This window comes from Chiloscyllium plagiosum, unplaced genomic scaffold (assembly GCF_037043375.1).
Source record: "Chiloscyllium plagiosum isolate Xiang-an unplaced genomic scaffold, Cpla_swu_hap1 HiC_scaffold_9, whole genome shotgun sequence".
NCBI classification, from domain to species: domain Eukaryota; kingdom Metazoa; phylum Chordata; class Chondrichthyes; order Orectolobiformes; family Hemiscylliidae; genus Chiloscyllium; species Chiloscyllium plagiosum.
In genome coordinates, this window is record NW_028270147.1 from 53,622,413 (window position 1) to 53,643,475 (window position 21,063).

A 21,063-nucleotide genomic window follows, 5' to 3' on the forward strand; every position below is an offset into this window, starting at 1 on the left:
AATTATGGGAATTTGTGAATTAGAGCCAAATCAGGTAGAGAAAGAGAAATGAACAGAAGAAGAGTACTTTTTTTTCAAGAAACAGAGAGAGAAAATTGGGTCAGGGAGATTAATGATCAGTACATGAATAATTATTATGCCATGATTTTTAAATCATCAGACCTAACTTACTGCAGTAAGTTTATTAGGTGACAACGACCAAACATAAAGAAGTTAAAAACTATTCGATGTTTCACATGAAGATTTTCCTGACTCAATGCTGCCGGCATTTTTTCCACAATCTTCTGAACTTCTGCCAAATAAATATGCATAGAATTCCCCAAGCTAAGTGACATTGGAACAGAGTTGAATGAGGGTCCTGACATGGATCAGCCATCATCTGACCTGTTTGTGAAATCTGGAAGGTGAGACATCTGGGCCATCATGAGTATAAAAGAAAAGTATTTTCAATTCTAAGAATATTTCAGTAGATGGCGATATTGTGTAATTAATGCAAAGTCTAATTGCGGCATGAACCAAAATGTAAAATATTTGTGATAGTACAACTAACTTAAAAACAAACATGTCAGTCATCATTATAGTCTTCATTTAACTGAGAAGTTTTGATATTCAAAATATAAATAATTAAAAAGCAGGAATTATTTAAAAAAAAAATTAATCTCTATCTATTTTGTTAAAATAATCCTCAGCAAAACATAAAGTTAAAACTGTTCTGGTATGGTGCCACAGTTACCTTGGCTTCTGAGCAATACTGGACACGTGCTTAAGTGACATGACCTCCTTCACACTAATGCACTAAGATACATTGCCCACAATGTGGCATGATATGCTGATTGTAGCACATGCAGTACTAGCTATCAGTAAAGGGCAACAAAATGGTTCCTGGATAATTGGTCATTCAAGTTGCAACCTGACTGCATTTCGTGAACTACCTTCAGGTTGCATGGTTCAACTTCACTTAATCATGTCAGGGAGTGGCCCGTCGGAAAGGAAATGGGGACTTTATATACTGTCGTGGGAATGAAACTACTAACATTTTAAAAAACACATAATGTTGAAGTCGTACAAGGCCTCACACTTCAGTTGTCGGTCTGTGCAGTTAAGTATATCCTATTGTATGAAAATCATAAAACTAATGGAAAATCCCAGGAGTTAAGTTTAATTCCTTTTTGGGATAGAGTATTTGTAGTTGTTTGAAATTGATAACAATTAAGGGGTGGAAACTGAGTTAGCAAGTGGGAAGGAAAGTATTTTGTGCAGGTTTCTTCCTAAATCAGAGCATCAAATCAAAATTAATATGGATATTTAACTCCAAAGTGTTTTACAATCAAATGGCGTTTGTTTTAATTTGTGCACAGGGTGTGGACATTGCTTGTTTGGCCAGCGCTATTGCACATGTGTAATTTCCCCTGAAAAGATGGCGTGAACCAGTTTCTTGAACTACTATTGATCTTGGGGAGTAGGTATACCTACAGTGCTGTTAGGGAGGGAGTTCCAGGATTCTTTCCCCAATGACAGCGAAGTAGAGGTCCTATAGTTCCAAATGCGGTTGTTGTGTAACTTCAAGGGGAGTTTGCTGGTGATGTTGTTCCCAAGCATCTGCTGTTCTTGTCCTTCTACCTGGTGCAGATCATGGGTTTGGAAGGTGCTGTTGAGATAACATGGGTGAATTGCTGCAATGCTTCTTGTAGATGGTACACACTTGAAAATGTGTGTTGGTGATGAAGGAACTGAAAGGTACTGGACAGGGTGCCAGTCAAGTGGAGTGCTTTGTCCTGGAAGGGTTGAACCTTGCATGTTATTAGGCTGAACTCTTCCACATAAATGGAGCCATGATGTGGAGGAGCTGGTGTTGGATTGGATGGACAAAGTTAAAAATCACACAACACCAGGTTATAGTCCAACAAATTTATTTGGAAGCACTAGCTTTCGGAGCGTTGCTCCTTCATCAGGTAGTTGTTTTGATGAAGGAGCAGCACTCCGAAAGCTAGTCTTCCAAATAAACCTGTTGGACTATAACCTAGTGTTGTGTGATTTTTAACTTAGACAAATAGAGAGTATTTCATCATACTCCTGACATATGCCTTGTAGGTTGTGAACAGGCTTTGGGGAGACAGGTGTTGAGCTACTCGCTATGAACTCTTAGCCTCTGATCTGCTCCACCAGCCACAAAATTTATATGGCTGGTCCTGTTGAAGTTTTGTTCAATGGGAAACCCTATTGCTCCCAAGGATATTGATAGTGGGGGATTCAGTGGTGGTAAGTAATGCCATTGAATATCAATGGGAGATGGTCAGATTCTCTCTTATTGGAGAAGACCATTGTTAGTTCTTTGTTACTTGCCACTTATCAGCCTGAATCTGAATGATGTCCAGTTCTTGCTACATACGTACATGAATTGCTTCAGTATCTGAAGACTTGCAAAGAAGTTGATTATGGGACAAATGTAGGCTAATTAAGGAGCATCTGCACGGATTTCTTAAGACAGAATCATAGTTAACCAATGAGTTGGAATTTTGTTCATGAGCTAATGTGGTGGTTTGATGAGGGCAAACTGCTGAAGACATAGGTCAATAATTAAGTAACTGTAGTAGCCTTTATTTTTCCTGTCTGTGCCAGACACTCTTCATTTTTAGACCATTTACTTGTGTTTGTGTGTGTTTGATGTCATGTTTTATTACATTTTCTTGGACTTAATAGGTAATAAATTCTTCTTTTTACCCATGTAAACCTTGTAATTGGCTCCTTTATTTTAATCAAGTTGACTACATCTTTAATTGATAATGTGATGCAATGTGTGCTAAACAAAAGAAAAAAGTTGTTGTGTTTGTCTGAGAGAGGACTAAAGAGAAGGGAGCCGAATTATCCCGCCTTACCTAATTGCAACGGTGTATAGGCATCAATTTCAAAATTTGCAAATGACACAAAATATGGAGTCATTGTAAACTGTGAACAGGATAATGTAGAACTTCAAAACGACAAAGAGAAATTGTTGGAATGTGTGGATAGGTGACAGATCAACATGGAAGAGTGAAAGGTGATACATTTTGGTAGGAAGAACATGGACAGACACTATAAATCTAAAGGGGTGCAGAAACAGTGGGACTTGAGTATATATGTCAGTAAAGGTAATAAGACAGGTTGAGAGAGCAGTTAAAAGCATACAGATGTTTTGAGGAAGGGTCTCTTGACCCAAAATGTTAACTGTGATTTCTCTCCACAGATGCGGCCAGATCTACTGAGCTTTTTCAGCAATTCTATTTTGTCCCTGATTTACAGCATCCACAGTTTTTTTCGGTTTTTATTCAGTAAGGAAGTTATGTTGGACTTGTATAGAAGGATACTAGTTCAGCTTCAGTTGTATCATTGTCTTCAGTTTTGGACACTGCACTTCAGGAAGGATGTGATAGCATTGTACATAGTGCAGAAGAGGCTTATGAGAATGCCCCAAAGATTGAGGAATTTTAGTTATGAAGATAGACTGGAGGTTGGGAGTGTTCTTCGTGTAGTGGAGAAGGCTGAGAAGAGATCTGATTCAAGTATGCAAACTCATGAGTGATCTGATAAGTGTTAATAGGGAGAAAATGTTTCTACTTATGAAGGAATTGAGAAAGAGAGGGCAGATCTAAAGTATGATTAGAGAATTATTGAACCCCTACAGTGTGGTAACTGGTCATTTGGCCCATTGAGTCAATACCGACCCTCTCATGAGCATCCCACACAAACCAAACCCACCACCCCATCCCTAAAAACCTGAATTTCCCATGGCTAACCCAAATAAATTACACATCTCTGAACACTACAGGGTAATTTAGCATGGGCCAATTCATGTAATCTGCATAACTTTAGACTGTGGGAGTAAACTGGAGCATCCGGAGGAAATCCACACAGAGACAGAGAGAACATGGCTTGAATTGGACCTGGGTTCCTGGCGCTGTGAGGCAGTGTGCTAACCACTGAGCCACTATGCAGTTAATATAAGAAGCAAAAGTGATGTAAGGTTTCTTTTTCATTCACTGAGTGGTTAGGATCTGGAATATACTGTCTTGAGAACGTGATAGAGGCAGGTTCGAGTAAGGTAGTCAAAGGGCAAATTGATTGTCATTGAAATGGAACAACATACAGGGCTACTGGAAGAAGGCAGGAGAATAATACTAGGTGAAAAATTCATTTGGAGAGCAGGTGCACACATGATGTTCCAAATGGCTTCATACTGTGATGCAATAATCCCGTGAGTCCGTGAACAATGTGTAATAATCAGTAACTCTCCCCACTTCTGACTTTATAATGGAGGGAGGTGAAAATGGTTGGGCCTTAGGATTCTACCCTAAAAACCTCTTGCAGTGATGTATGATGGAGATGATTGACATTCTACAATCCCAACTATCTTACTTCATGACTCTGGCATGAAGTCTAACCATTGAAAAACTTTCTCCCTCATTCTCATTGACTCTAGTTTTGTTAGGGCTCCTTGAAGTCATACTAAGTTATTTGGTGCTTTGATATCAAGGGCAGTGTTCAAATGCAATAAGACCTGGACACTATCCAGGCTGACAAGTGGCAAGTAGTTTTCAAGTCACACAAATGCCAGGCAATGCGCATCACTGAATCCCCAATTATCAACATCCTATGGGTTACTATTGACCAGAAACTCATAAATACAGAGTTCCATGAGCAGGTCAGAGACTAGGAATACGTGGCATGTAATTCACTTCTTGACTCCCCAAACCCTGAAAATCATCTACAAAGCACAATTCAGGAGTGGATGGAATACTCCTCAAATGCCTGGTTGAGTGCAGCTCCAACAATACTCAAAAAAAACTTGACACTATCCAAAACAAAGTAGCTCACTTGATTGACAGCACAACCACAAGCATCCACTCCCCCCTCCAACGATCTTAATTTGCAGCACTGTGTGCAATCTTTGGGGCGGCATGGTGGCTCAGTGGTTAGCACTGCTGCCTTACAGCGCCAGGGACCCGTGTTCAATTCCCACCTCGGGCAACTGTCTGTGTGGAGTTTGCACATTCTCCCCGTGTCTGTGTGGGTTTCCTCTGGGTGCTCCGGTTCCTTTCCACATTCCAAAGATGTGCAGGTTAGGTGAACTGGCCATGCTAAATTGCCCGTAGTACTAGGTGCATTAGTCAGGGGTAAACGTAGCAGAATGGGCCTGGGTAGGTTGCTCTTCAGAGGGTCGGTGTGGACTTGTTGGGCTGAAGGGCCTCTTTCCACACTATAGGGAATCTAATCTAATCAGTCACTTTTATCTTATCTCTAGAATTCAGCTCTTGTGTCCACGTTTGAATTATGGCTGAAATAAGGTCAGGAGTTGAGTGGCCCTGGTGGAACCCAAACTGAGAATCAGTGAGCAGGGTTTGCTAAGCAAGCACTTATTGATAACACTAAAAGTGACAACCTCCATAATTTAACAGGTGGTAATTGGCTGGATTGGATTTGTTCTGCTTTTTGTATACATAAGTACTTGGACATTTTTTCATATTGTTGGGTACATACCAATGTTGTAGCTGTACTGGAACAGCTTGGTAGGGGCCCTGCAAGTTCTGGTGGACAAGTCTTTAGTTATGGAAATGTTGTTATGGCCCAGAGTCTTTGCAGGATCCAGTGCCTCTGACTGTTTCTTGTCATTATGTGAAGTGAATCAAATTGGCTGAACACTGGCATCTCTGATGCTGGGAACTTCTGGAGGAGACTAAGATGGATCATCCACTCAGTCCTTCTGGGTGAAGACTGGGACTTTTTCCCTAGCAGGAGGTTGAGGGGTGACCTTATAGGTTTATAAAATCACGAAGAGCAAAATCATGAAGGTGAATGACAAGTGTATTTTCACTAGGGTGGGGGAGTTCAGAAATAGGGAGCAGAAAGATTTAAAAAGGACATGAGGGGAAATTTTACACAGAGAGTGGTTGATGTGAAGAATGAACTGCCAGAGGAAGTGGTTGATGCAGGTACAGTTATAATGTTTCAAAAGACATTTGGATAAATACATGAATAGGAAAGGCTGGAAGGGATATTGGCCAAGTGCAGGCAGGTGGTACTAGCTTAGTTTGGGAACATGGTTGGTGTGGACCGGTTTGACCTAAGGGTCTGTTTCCATGCTGTCTCTATGACTCTGTGACTGACACAAATGGTTCAGCCTTATCTGATAGTAATGGTAGAGTGCTAAAAATGCTGAATCATTAGGGTACAGACTCTGGTCAAATGCAATCCCACTGCTGCTGCTGGCTCAAAGTTTATGGTTGTGTTTAATACTGAAACTGGTACCTGAAACTGGTGAAGTTCCATTCTTGACATTTGTCTGATAGACATATAGAAGGTAAACAGAACCATGTGTTTGTTTTATAGTACTGTCACTGCACTGAAGATTCAGCCTCAATCACAGAACCAGAGGATACCAATTTAAATACATTAGCAAAAGAATCAAATGCGATATGAAGAGAAAGCTTTTGATGTAGCAAATGTTTCTGATCTGGGATGCATTGTCTGAAAGGCTGGTGGAGGCAGATTCAAAAGTGGCATTAGATAAGCACTTGAAAGAAAAAAATGCAGAGCTACATGGAAAGGCAATGTGAGTGGACTGATCTAAATTGTTCTTCCAGACAGCCTGAAACAGTCGGTGTGTTAAATGATCTTATTCTGTGCTAAAACCATTCTATTATTCTTTCGCCACATCAATCACGTAATTTCTTTCTGAATTGAATTTCAGCAACTTAACCTAAAAATTGTACAGCTCTGGCCCTACATTTACGAGAAATTAACATTCAAAGTATTCAGCAATTTGAGTTGAAACACTGAGAATTTCCAATCCTATGCATTTTGTGTTTAATTCAACTTCCTTGGTTAATAACAAATAGAACAGGTGGGTGACAAAGCAGTACACTGTTCAAAAGCTTATCTCGAGCATTCTGAAGGGCATTAAAATGTTGTGGTTCTGTTCGCCGAGCTGGAAGTTTTTGTTGCAAACGTTTCGTCCCCTGGCTAGGCGACATCATCAGTGCTTGGGAGCCTCCTGCGAAGCGCTTCTTTGATGTTTCCTCCGGTGCTTTTCTTCTTCTCTCGTGAATCGGATTCCTGTGAGTGTGGCGAAGAAAAGGATAGCCAACTCCCATTCCTAGACGTGATGGTACAGAGAACACCAGACGGAGAATTCACTACAAGAGTATACAGGAAAGCCACACACACAGACCAAGTCCTGAACTATGAAAGCAACCACCCCAACACACACAAACGAAGCTGCATCAGGACACTATTCAAAAGGGCCACAACACACTGCAGTACACCAGGACTGCAAAAAGAAGAAGAGGAACACCTATACAAGGTATTCGCCAAAAACGGATACCCGCGCAACTTCATCAGCAGATGCCTAAGAGAAAGACCACGGAACGAGGACATACCACAACCAAAAGGACTAGCCACACTACCATACATCAAGAGCATCTCGGAACTAACTGCCAGACTACTGAGACCCCTAGGACTCATAACAGCACACAAACCAACAGCCACGCTCAGACAACAACTCACCAGAACGAAGGACCCGATACCCAACATGAGCAAGACGAATGTAGTGTACAAAATACCATGCAAGGACTGCACTAAACACTATATAGGACAAACAGGAAGACAGCTAACAATCCGCATACATGAACATCAACTAGCCATGAAACGACACGACCAGCTATCCTTAGTAGCCACACACGCAGACAACAAGCAACATGAATTCGACTGGGACAACACTACTACCATAGGGCAAGCCAGACACAGAACAGCCAGGGAATTCCTACAGGCATGGCATTCATCCACAAACTCCATCAACAAACACAACGACCTGGACCCAATATACCAACCACTACAGCGGACAGCTGAAACTGACAACCGGAAGCGGCAGGGACAGACCACTATAAACACCGGAGGAAACATCAAAGAAGCGCTTCGCAGGAGGCTCCCAAGCACTGAAGATGTCGCCTAGCCAGGGGACGAAACGTTTGCAACAAAAACTTCCAGCTCGGCGAACAGAACCACAACAACGAGCACCCGAGCTACAAATCTTCGCACAAACTTTGGGCATTAAAATGTTTGATCATAAGGCATTATGCAGATAACCTGTAAGTTAAATATGTTCCAAACAATAATAACAAATTTAAATTTGTATAACTGACAAATAATCCATGGATAGAGCACTGAATTTAACTCTATTAAGATGCTACATGACACCATGGCACAAAAATTACTGAAAAAAATAATGGTGTGCTATTAATATAAAAAATTGGCCAATAATTTGTGGAAATAAAGAAATACCTAGGGCTCAATCTTCCGTTTTTTTCACGAATTGTCATTTGCATTAGATTTTTTTGAGAGGATGTTTTTGCATGAGGCCTAACAGGATCTCTCAGTGTATCTTCCCACACTTGTCAAATAAATTATCAGAAATTAAATGTAGCTGCAGTTTGCAAAGACATGCATCATGTATTTATTATTTCCATGTCCTAGCGTCGAGCAGATGCGTCTTCCATGTTTTTGCACATCAAACTGACACTGACTCCGTTCACCCTGGCATTATCCTAGCCATTTTCCTGTTGCAGTTAGCATTTCGAAAACAACAAATGATGCAGGGAATGCCTACAGAACTGACCATTTTCCATTCCCTGGACTGCAGTCGGACATATTCCCTGACAGTAACTGGCCCAACCAGACAAGTGATTGTATTCAAACCCTTGGACTGTGAATGTGATTGATGGTACTGGAATGCCCAGACTGACGGTTGCCTATCCTTGACTGGCCCCCATCCGCTGTTCCCTGTGACCACTTTGTTGAAAAAACATGGTGTGTGTTTGTCACTCAGGCAACCAGCACATGCTGTAGGTGTTAGCTTGATGTCTCAGTGGTATATTGCAAGATTCCTCCTCCCTTCGGATAGATCCCAACTAACAAGAAATCTGCTAGTGTCTGCTTAAAAGAGCACTTCAACCTCTGAATATAACAGTGTGACAGCCTTTAGGCTCTGGCTGAAGGACAAATGAGCTAGCAGACATGGCATGCTATGGCATGACAAAGCATGGATGCTGTTAGCATGCAGGTGGGCAATAAAAGAGCCAAAGAACCACCAAAGGTGCAACTTGGCCCAACTTGTAAACTGGATTCCTGTCGCTACCCACAAAGTGTCCTTGCAGCAGCCTTTCGGTGCTTGTTGCTGGTCAATTCAAATTGCTGATGTACCCTGCAGTGCAGGTCTGTGCTTCCGAAACATCGGTGAGGTGCCATGAGGATTCTGAGGGTTTGGTAAATATTGCATGATTATGCACAAATGGTGCCGTGTCCACGGTATTCAGTCCCCTATATGATTTCATCTCTAGTAACTTGCAAATCATCATAAGTTTCTACATAATTTGCACTGTTTTGATGTTGGTTTTGTGAAATTTTTATCTTATATTTATCCTCCAATAAGTTACATGATAGTCAACATGGCTTTGTGCATGGGAAATCATGTCTCATGAACTTGATTGAGTTTTTTGAAAAAGTAACAAAGAGGATTGATGAGGGCACAGCGGTGGACGTGATCTATATGGATTTCAGCAAGGGGTTCAACAAGGTTCCCCATGGGACACTGGTTAGCATGGTTAGATCTCATGGAATGCAGGGAGAACTAGCCATTTGGACACAGAACTGACTCAATGGTAGAAGACAGAGGGTGGTGGTGTAGGGTTGTTTTCAGATTGGAGGCCTGTGTCTAGTGGAGTGCCACAAAGATCGGTGCTGGGTCCACTGCTTTTTGTCATTTATATAAATAATTTAGATATGAACACTGGAGGTGTAATGGACAGCGAAGAAGGTTACCTCAGAGTACAACGCGCTCTTGATCAGATGGGCGAATGGGCTGAGAAGTGGCAGATGGAGTTTCATTTAGATAAATGCAAGGTGCTGCGTTTTGGGAAAGCAAATCTTAGCAGGGCTTATACACTTAATGGTAAAGTCCTAGGGAGTGTCGCTGAACAAAGAGAGCTTGAAGTGCAGGTTCATAACTCCTTGAAAGTGGAGTCACAAGTAGATAGGATAGTGAAGAAGGCATTTGGTATGCTTTCCTTTATTGGTCAGAATATTGAGTATAGGAGTTGGGAGGTCATGTTGCGGCTGTACAGGACATTGGTTAGGCCACTTTTGGAATATTGCGTGCAATTCTGGTCTCCTTCCTATCGGAAGGATGCTGTGAAACAGCAGAGAGCGGTGCGAGCTGGGCGGAAGTGAAATTGGAGCGCAGAGCTGGTCGGGAAGATAAGTGATTGATATTTAAGAACTTACCTCGACGCCAACGGTCCTTTTACAGCAGAGAGCGGCGCGAGCTGGGCGGAAGTGAAGTTGGAGAGCAGTGCTGGTCGGGAAGGTAAGTGATTGATATTTGAGTGGGTGTGTTCGAGAAGAAAGTGAGGACTGCAGATGCTGGAGATCAGAGCTGAAAATGTGTTGCTGGACAAGCGCAGGAGGTCAGGCAGCATCCAAGGAACAGGAGAATCGACGTTTCAGGCATAAGCCCTGGGTGTGTTCTAGACCCCAGGCCCTACAAAGTAGGGCCTCCCTCCCATCCTCCTCCTCTAACCTAACTTTAAAGTCCACAGGTAAACTATTCAGTGTTCTTGTTTTGGAGACTAAGTGTAGAGTAATGGCAGCGCAGGCAGTGGAATGTTCCTCCTGCAGGATGTTTGAGGTAGGGGTGACCACCGATGCTCCTGCCGACTTCATCTGCAGGAATGCAGTCAGCTCCTGCTCCTCACAGAACGCGTTAGGGAACTGGAACTGGAGTTGGATGAACTGAGGATTATTTGAGAGGCTGAGAGGGTGATAGATAGAAGCTACAGGGACATAGTTACGCCAGAGAACAGAGGTAGCTGGGTAACAGTTAGAGGTGGGAAGGGGAGGTAGCAGGCAGTGCAGGGATCCCCTGTGGTCGTTCCCCTCAACAATAAGTATACCGCTTATACCGGGGGATGGTCGAGCAGGGGTAAGCTGCAGTGACCGGGTCTCTGGCACGAAGTCCGGCTCTGAGGCTCAGAAGGGAAACGGGGAGAGGAGGTGAGCGCTAGTTATAGGAGACTCTATATTTAGAGGGACGGACAGGCGGTTCTGTGGACATGGGCGAGACTCTTGGATGGTTTGTTGCCTCTCGGGTGCCAGGGTCCGAGACGTCTCGGATCGTGTCTTCAGAATCCTTAAGGGGGAGGGTGTGCAGCCAGAAGTCGTGGTGCACGTTGGCACCAACGACATAGGTAGGAAGAGGGGTGGGGAGGTCATTCAAGAGCTCAGGGAGTTAGGCTGGAAGCTAAAAGCTAGGAGAGACAGAGTCGTCACCTCTGGGTTGTTGCCGGTGCCACGTGACAGTGAGGCAAGGAATAGGGAGAGAGTGCAGTTGAACACGTGGCTGCAAGGATGGTGTAGGAGGGAGGGCTTCAGGTATTTGGACAATTGGACTGCATTCTGGGGAAGGTGGGACCTGTACAAGCAGGACGAGTTGCACCTGAACCAGAAGGGCACCAATATCCTGGGAGGTAGGTTTGCTAGCACTCTTCGGGGGGGTTTAAACTAATTTGGCAGGGGGATGGGATCCGGACTTGTAGTCCAGCAAGTAGGCTAGCTGTTTGTCAGGATGGCCAAGAATGTAGGGAGGCTGTGGAGAAGGTAGCACTGACAGGGAATACTTGCGGACACAGAGATGGGTTCAAGTGTGTATACTTCAACGCAAGGAGTATCAGAAATAAGGTGGGTGAACTTAAGGCGTGGATCGGTACCTGGGACTACAATGTTGTGGCCATCACGGAAATGTGGATAGAAGAGGGACAGGAATGGTTGTTGGAGACTCCTGGTTACAGATGTTTCATTAAGATTAGGGAGGGTGGTAAAAAAGGAGGGGGGGGGGGTGGCATTGCTAATTAGAAATGGTATAACGGCTACAGAATGGCAGTTCGAGGGGGATCTGCCTGGAGCCCAGTTACAAGTGGAGTTCCGCAGGGATCGGTTCTGGGTCCTCTGCTGTTTGTAATTTTTATTAATGACTTGGAAGAGGGAGTTGAAGGGTGGGTCAGTAAATTTGCAGATGATACAAAGATTGGTGGAGTTGTGGATAGTGAGGAGGGCTGTTGTCGGCTGCAAAGGGACTTAGATATGATGCGGAGCTGGGCTGAGGAGTGGCAGATGGAGTTCAACCCTGTCAAGTGTGAGGTTGCCCATTTTGGAAGGACAAATAAGAATGCGGAATACAGAGTTAACAGTAGGGTTTTAGTAAGGTGGCGGGGCAGAGGGATCTTGGGGTCTATGTTCATAGATCTTTGAAAGTTGCCACTCAGGTGGATAGAGCTTGTAAGAGGCCTATGGTGTATTAGCATTCATTAGCAGAGGGATTGAATTCAAGAGTCGTGAAGTGATGTTGCAGCTGTACAGGACCTTGGTTAGGCCACATTTGGAGTACTGTGTGCAGTTCTGGTCGCCTCACTTTAGGAAAGATGTGGAAGCTTTGGAGAGGGTGCAGAGAAGATTTACCAGGATGTTGCCTGGAATTGAGAATAGGTCGTACGAGGATAGGTTGAGAGTGCTAGGCCTTTTCTCATTGGAACGGTGAAGGATGAGGGGTGACTTGATAGAGGTTTATAAGATGATCAGAGGAATAGATAGAGTAGACAGTCAGAAACTTTTTCCCCGGGTACAACAGAGTGTTACAAGGGGACATAAATTTAAGGTGAAGGGTGGAAGGTATAGAGGGGGATGTCAGGGATAGGTTCTTTACCCAGAGAGTGGTGGGGGCATGGAATGCGCTGCCTGTGGGAGTGGCAGAGTCAGAATCATTGGTGACCTTTAAGCGGCAATTGGATAGGTACATGGATGGGTGCTTAAGTAGGACAAATGTTCGGCACAACATCGTGGGCCGAAGGACTTGTTCTGTGCTGTATTGTTCTATGAAACTTGAAAGGGTTCAGAGAACACTGACAAGGATGTTACCAGGATTGGAGGAATTGAGCTATAGGGAGAGGCTGAATAGGCTGGGGCTGTTTTCCCTGGAGCATCAAAGACTGACGGGTGACCTCATACAGGTTTATAAAATTATGAGGGACATGGATAGGATAAATAGACAGAGTCTTTTCCCTGGGGTGGTGGAGTCCAGAAATAGAGGGCATAGGTTTAGGGTGAGAGGGGAAAGATATAAAAGGGATCTAAAGGGCAACCTTTTCACGCAGAGGGTGGTGCGTGTATGGAATGAGCTGCCAGAGGAAGTGTAGAGGTTGGTACAATTGCAACATTTAAAAGGTATCTGGATGGGTATATGAATAGGAAGGGTTTGGAGGGATATGGCCAAGTGCTGGCAAATGGGAAAAGATAAGGTTGGGATATCTGGTCAGCATGGATGAGTTGGACTGAAGAGTCTGTTTCCATGCTGTACATCTCTATGACTCTATGACATGAAGTTGCTGCATCTTCATATTAATTACCCTTGAAGTATGCTGCAAAAAATTCTAGCATTCAACATGAGAGTACCTTTTAATTGTGTAATAATGTTAATGATTTCCAAGCAAACTCTCTGGCCCATGAAGTGAATGGTTAAAAGTGTAGATTCTTATTTCTTCAAGTTATCTACTGTTAGCGATTTTAATTCACATACCAAAAAAGTGTTATGACTTTCCTGTCTTTTATCTTCCTTTTTAATCCAACACTTCTTTCCCTTCATTTTATTTATCTGCTTGTATCTGATATTGAATTTGCCCACTCTAATTCACTTTCTTTCTCAGGCCTTGCTCTATTTATTTCTTAATCCATTCGTTTAATTGCTCAGGAGATGTAACGTTGATCCTGTCATTCACCAAGGTCCCACATGCCCTGTTGCATTTGCTGAGTCATTACTTGCTCACGTTTCTGGCAATTTTGTGGAGAATAATATGTTGAGCTGAAAAATTTAGAAAATAAATCAATTAATCAAGTGAGACCTTTATGGTGGTATTTCTGGACCTTTACTCACTTCTTTCCATATAGCAGATAGAACTACTGATTAGAATGGCAATTTATGCTATATCAACAGCAATCTGAGATTAAAATTTCAAAGCTCATTCAGTGCAAGATGCATGCCACTGTTTTGACAGTGTGTTTGTTAGAATGTTACATATAAGTATTTAAAGGTATGTTTATGCTAATTTGTCTGTAATTACAGGAAGTAATGCACCATCATGAGATTCAGTTCTCTTGCACAGTCAACTAGTATTAGTAAGTTGAAGTAGCAACTATTCTAAACTAAAGCTTTATGTTCAATCTGTAAGACTGCCCTCCGCCTTCTTTGGTATTAATCTATAATGAGATAATACTATAGTTGTGTCATTCCTAGCCTTCAATATGAGAAGTCAAACCAACACAAATGGAGAAAGAAGCATTTAACAATGAGCCAGACATAAACAAGCACAGTGAGCTAAGTCAATGAGATTACTATAATGGAGACACCCTATGTTCCCTTAACTTAACCTCAGGGACTGAAAATAAAGCAAAATGACATTTGAACTCACTTTTCCTTCATGTGTAACAATGCCAAGAAGGTCGGTACATCAATATGCTCACCAGAAGAGCTATGAAATGATACTACAGAACTGTTTCTGCAAATGCAAACTCTTAAAAGTTCAATTTGTACAACATTTTTGTTTGAGAAAGTGGAATGAAGAACGTATGCAAAGTTGTAAGCTGTTAAATTGACCATAGCCTGTATTGAAAGAATCTGCTATTTTGATACATAAGTTTTGATACCAACTTTAGCCCTAGGAGAAGCTTGCCGACAATTGCACCTGACATAACCAAATGTAAAATAGTGCAGTGATCCTTCAAAATCAAGCACATGTCAGAAGTAGAGAGAAAATACAGGAAATGGAAATCCCAAATCAGCATCTCACCCAAAACTTTATCATCTGGGGTATCCCATCCTATTTGCGGTAGAAATCTCTAGGGGCCAGATCTGCCATTGTAGTCATTTACATACCCATGAGATCTCTGCCAAACATCGAATGAACATTGTCATCTTTGCGATGAGGGATGAACAAGATAACCTGCATTATCGTGGTTTAAATCAACCAGCCAACTTACACTGTATGAAGATACGAGATCATATCCTGGCAGGTACAGATAATTCTAGTGAGTTAGCTATAAGAATAAATATGAGATAGTCCCTAATGAATCCAACAGAGAATTAAGGACAAAATTATTCATAAAGTGAATAGTAAGAAGATGGAATCAATATCCCAAGGAGCAACTGAAAAACATGGATATATTTAAGGAAAAGCTAGCTATATATATGACAGGGAAAGGAATAGAACATGTTGATAGGATGAAATAAAAGATGGGAATGTATATTGTTGATAAAGTTACATGAAGAGGTTGGGAGAATCATAAACAAGGGCATGGGCCTTCTTGATCAGATCTATTCCAGGGCTGCAAAGATTTTTAACATTTTATAAATAATAAGGCTGTAGGTTACAAATAACATCCTAGAATATTTTACTGAAACTTAGCTGGTCACAATCAGAGCAGTAGAAAGATTCCAACTATTAGCTTCAGGTTAAGGATAGAAAAATAGATCAGAATTCTAATCTTGATTGCTAGCCAGTGATGCACAAATTTTGGCTCTTTCTCCATAGATTGTGAGATTTATTTTCTCTCTGCATTATTAAGCTAATGCACCTCTATGTACATTAGCCAGTGGCACCTCTGAGATCAAGAGCTTATAAGGCCTTACAACACATCACTGAACACTGAAAACCAATCTCCTATACCCTGGAATTCAATGAAACATAATATCAGTAACAATGTACAAAAAACATAAATATGGTGACTGATATAACAAACAATGCAACAAAGATATATCCACTCCTTAGAATTTCTGGAATTTCTATTATTATGAAATTCTCCCTGTTGTTTTGTCTTGCTTCATGCTGAAGCGGTTAAAAAAATAGAAAATAAGATGATCATGTGTTGGGCTGCACTGAAAACAGTACAAGGTCAATCTCTCTTTTTTTGCTCAGTCTGTAATTTATTTTTCTCAGCCTAGGCTTAACTTTCTTTTGATAAAGCTTTTCACAGGGTTGAGTATGCAACAGTGCTCTGCTCAAATAATAGGGTTACACTTTTTAAATAGTGTTTAGTTCATATACAGTGCCATTCAAGACTAATCATAGATTTATTTTGTGGCCCGTGTTATTTAGCAAGCTACGTCAAATGTGTCAGGGTTGAAACAATATCCAATGGTGCATGACTTCAAGCTGTATGCTGCTGTGTATGGGACACAGTAGCATTACCAACACCCATGTTGACATTAGCACACAGTGTGGACTAGCAGTGTGCAATAATTTCAAGACAGGTTGTTAAAATATTTTTTGCCTTCTCATGAACATCAATTTTCTATGGAATCAAGCTAATTTGATGCTATATCCTTGCAAGTCAGAGAAACTATATTCAACAAGGTCAAAGGACCTTGTAAAACAAAGTCACTTAAGACCCCAAGCAGTTTTTTGCTTCAACAATCTGACTTGTAGGTGGGAAAGGTAGGTAGGTTTACTATTTCTGATTCCTATCTAATGGTCTTCTTATGAGCTCCCACATGGAAAGTTCTGTTTGAAAGTGTCAGATAAAGACAAAATGGGATTGAGTCAGTGCTCTCCTTCGTAGAAGATCCAACCACCAATTATAGTCTCGGGTCTCACTGACCACTTGGATTAAGTCATGCATATTTGGTGACATATGTAGAACGGTAAAAAAAAATCATCTTTTCAGGATGGAAGAGCAGAAAATTGTAAAGGAAATACAATTCCTACCTTACTTGTTAGAACATAGAACATAGAACATAGAACATAGAACAATACAGCACAGAACAGGCCCTTCGGCCCACGATGTTGTGCCGAACTTCTAACCTAGATTAAGTACCCATCCATGTACCTATCCAAATGCCGCTTAAAGGTCGCCAATGATTCCGACTCCACCACTCCCACGGGCAGCGCATTCCATGCCCCCACCACTCTCTGGGTAAAGAACCCACCCCTGACATCTCCCCTATACCTTCCACCCTTCACCTTAAATTTATGTCCCCTTGTAACACTCTGTTGTACCTGGGGAAAAAGTTTCTGACTGTCTACTCTATCTATTCCTCTGATCATCTTATAAACCTCTATCAAGTCACCCCTCATCCTTCGCCGTTCCAACGAGAAAAGACCGAGAACTCTCAACCTATCCTCGTACGACTTCCTCTCCATTCCAGGCAACATCCTGGTAAATCTTCTCTGCACCCTCTCCAAAGCTTCCACATCTTTCCTATAGTGAGGCGACCAGAACTGCACACAGTACTCCAACTGTGGCCTAACCAAAGTCCTGTACAGCTGCAACATCACTTCACGACTCTTGAATTCAATCCCTCTGCTAATGAACGATAATACTCCATAGGCCTTCTTACAAACTCTATCCACCTGAGTGGCAACCTTCAAAGATCTATGTACATAGACCCCAAGATCCCTCTGTTCCTCCACCTGACTAAGAACCCTACCATTAACCCTGTATTCCGCATTCTTATTTGTTCTTCCAAAATGGACAACCTCACACTTGGCAGGGTTGAACTCCATCTGCCACTCCTCAGCCCAGCTCTGCATCATATCTAAGTCCCTCTGCAGCCGACAACAGCCCTCCTCACTGTCCACAACTCCACCTATCTTCGTATCATCTGCAAATTTACTGACCCACCATTCGACTCCCTCATCTAAGTCATTAATAAAAATTACAAACAGCAGAGGACCCAGAACTGATCCCTGCGGAACTCCACTTGTAACTGGGCTCCAGGCTGAGTATTTACCATCTACCACCACTCTCTGCCTTCGACCGGTTAGCCAGTTTTCTATCCAATTGGCCAAATTTCCCTCTATCCCATGCCTCCTGACTTTCCGCATAAGCCTACCATGGGGAACCTTATCAAATGCCTTACTAAAATCCATGTACACTACATCCACTGCTCTTCCCTCATCCACATGCTTGGTCACCTCCTCGAAGAATTCAATAAGACTTGTAAGGCAAGACCTACCCTTCACAAATCCGTGCTGGCTGTCCCTAATCAAGCAGTGTCTTTCCAGATACTCATAAATCCTATCCCTCAGTACCCTTTCCATTACTTTGCCTACCACAGAAGTAAGACTAACAGGCCTGTAATTCCCGGGGTTATCCCTATTCCCTTTTTTGAACAGGGGCACAACATTCGCTACTCTCCAGTCCCCTGGTACCACCCCCTATTCTAACCATTGTGTTTGTTTTTCTATATTCAGTATAGTAGCAGGGTTCGAATTATGTCAATTTCATCAAATTTCATACAAGGCTCTCTGTGAGGCCTAGCAAGCTTTATTGCACTACCTTACGAAACTCACCCCATTAGTTGCCTATGGCATCCCTCAACAGCGGTCCTAGCCTGATTCCACCATTAACCATACGCAGAAAAACTTGCCACTCGCCCAATATGGGCTAGACTGGCATCACTGTGGTTTTCCCAATCTTTAAACCCTGGCTGAACGCCTGGTCATGCATTTTCGGGTTGCCCTTCACAAGCAACATCATTGTACAGCATCCCCAATGCATGCTGCCCCTACCACATAGCTGCCCTGGCTAACAGTATAATCACGAGGCAACACAGCTTACCTGTTCTTCGCAAATCCCAATTTACCACCTTCTCTAAGTCACTGCTACTCTGTCCTCAATGTCTACTGTAGCCCAGCATTTTATAATGTCTAATAGTGGCATAGTGGGATAGTGGTTAGCACTGCTACCTCACAGCACCAGGGACCTGGATTTGATTCCAGCCTTGGGTGACAGTCTATATGGAATTTGAATATTGTCCCCATGTCTACATGGGTTTCCTCTGGGTGCTCCGGTTTCCTCCTACAGTCCAAAAATTATAATCCATGCAAAATTGCTCTGTAGTGTCCTGTCATGTGCAGATTAGGTGAGTACCAATGGCAAATGTGGAATTACAGGCACAGAGTCGGTGCAGACTTTATGGGCCAAGTGGCCTCTATCTGCACTGCAGGAAGTCTGTGATTCTAATGGGAGATCATAATATGCAGACAAGCATTCAAACAAATTCAAAGATTTTTTTCATTAGAAACATATCTATTTCTTTCTTGAATCTGTTGATTGATTCTGCCTCTACAACCCTCTGAGATAAGTAGTTTCTCCTCATCTTCGTTTTGAACCTACCTCCCTCTCACTCTATATCTATGATGTCTTGTTTGATCTTTGGATTTTTTATTTACAGATGTGAACATAAATTAAAAATACAGACTGTATTTTGCTGACAGAGTACAAATGAATTGCGTACGTATTGAACAATGACTATTTTACAATCCAAGGTTGGCTGTTGCACCCAGCTCTCATCAACTGGAAAACAGTGACAATCTGTCTGGCTTGTAGCACCTGATTTGCTGAGACTTGTCATGCACAAGCAAAGCTTCCTCCTCCTCAGAAAACTGCTCCTGGTCTCCCAGTTCCTCAGCATCTAGCACATCATTTTATTGACTGCTCCACTTGAGCATTGCAGGATGATGCAATATATGTTGCCCACAGTACATTGCAGAGCACTCCCAGGCTGGACCAAAGTAGTAGAACCTCATCTTCAGAAGCTTATCATCTGCTCCACCATGCCCCCAGTTGAATCATGGCAGCATTATATCTGCGCTCTGCATCAGTTAAGAGGTTGTGCAATGGTGTCATCTGCCATGGCTGCAGTGGTTAATCTTTATCTGCCAGTGGCCAGCCTTGTAAGGTTCCCATAGCAGGAACACAATTAACTCCAGAATGTGTAAGTTGTGGCAGCTGCCAAAGTAGCAGTTGCTCACCTCCAAGAAGGAGAACCAGTGATTACAGAGCACCTAGAAATAAATGGAATAGACCTCCTTCCTGTTGCTGAATTCTGCAGAGCAGATACACCCTAAGAGTGTCATAGGAACATAAAGAATTAGGAGTCGGAGTAGGCAATTCAGCCCTTCCAGCCCACTTTGCCATTTGACAAATCATCGTCAATCGTATACTGGTCTCAACTCTACTTTCCTGTCTGCTCTTCATAGCCCCTCATCCACTTTTCATCAGAAACACATTTATTTCTTTCTTGAATATATTGGATTGATTCTGCCTCCACTGCATTCTGGAGCAGTGAGTTGCTCAGATTGACAATGCTTTGAGAGAAGTAGTTTCTCTCATTTTGAACCTACCTCCTCTCACTCTAAATCTATGACATCTTGTTTGAGACAGTCCCACAAGGGGGTTCATCTGTTCAACGTCCACCTTATCAATCCCCTTTAGCAATTTCTACATCTCATTCAGCATCACCCTTCATTCTTCTCAACACCAGCAAATACAAGCCCAAGCTATTCAATCACTCCTCATTCGACAGCCCTTTCATACCTGGAATCAATCTGGTGAAACTCCTCTAAAATGCCTCCAGTACCTTCATCAAGTAAGGAGACCAAAACTGGACACAATACTCCAGGTGTGATCTCACCAATATGTTATATAATTATAACAACACTTCTTTAATTTTATAATCCAGTCTTTTTGTAATAAATGCCAGGATTGCATTAGCCTTTCATATTATATACTGCACCTGCAGACCCACTTTCTGTGATTCAGGCATAATGACACCTTGACCCCTCTGCACTGACATACTTTGAATCTGCTTCCCATTTAAATAATAATTTGCCCTTATATTTTTCCAGCCAAAATGGATAACCACATATACACATTAAACTTCATCTGCAGATTCTCCTAGCCTATCCATATCTTACTTCTTCATCACAGCCTGTCTTCCCACCTATCTTAGCATCATTTGTGAATTTTGCTGTGTTACAGTCTGTCTCTGCTTGTAGCTCATTTATATAGATTGTAAATAATTTAAGTCTGAGAATTGAACCCTGTGGCACCCCATTAGTGAAGGACCCATTTTTCCGGCCCCTCTGCTTTCGGTCAGTCAGCCAACCCTTTCTTCAATCCTGAAGAAGGGTTCATGCCCGAAACGTC

General features: G+C 42.4%; 1 protein-coding gene across 10 annotated transcripts in view; it reads right to left on the reverse strand.

The window, feature by feature from the left end:
• The window catches only part of fggy (FGGY carbohydrate kinase domain containing), a 369,292-nt gene that overhangs the window by 33,599 nt on the left and 314,630 nt on the right, over positions 1-21,063 (reverse strand). Inside the window, exon 16 of one of the 10 annotated variants that reach the window (XM_087990629.1) lies at positions 6,736-7,129. The exons of the other annotated variants lie outside the window; for them this stretch is intronic. Within the exon in view, the coding sequence (XP_087846755.1) occupies positions 7,010-7,129 (120 nt within the window). The 3' untranslated portion in view covers positions 6,736-7,009. Of the gene's footprint in view, positions 1-6,735; positions 7,130-21,063 lie in introns of those variants that run through there. 10 annotated transcript variants of the gene reach the window in all.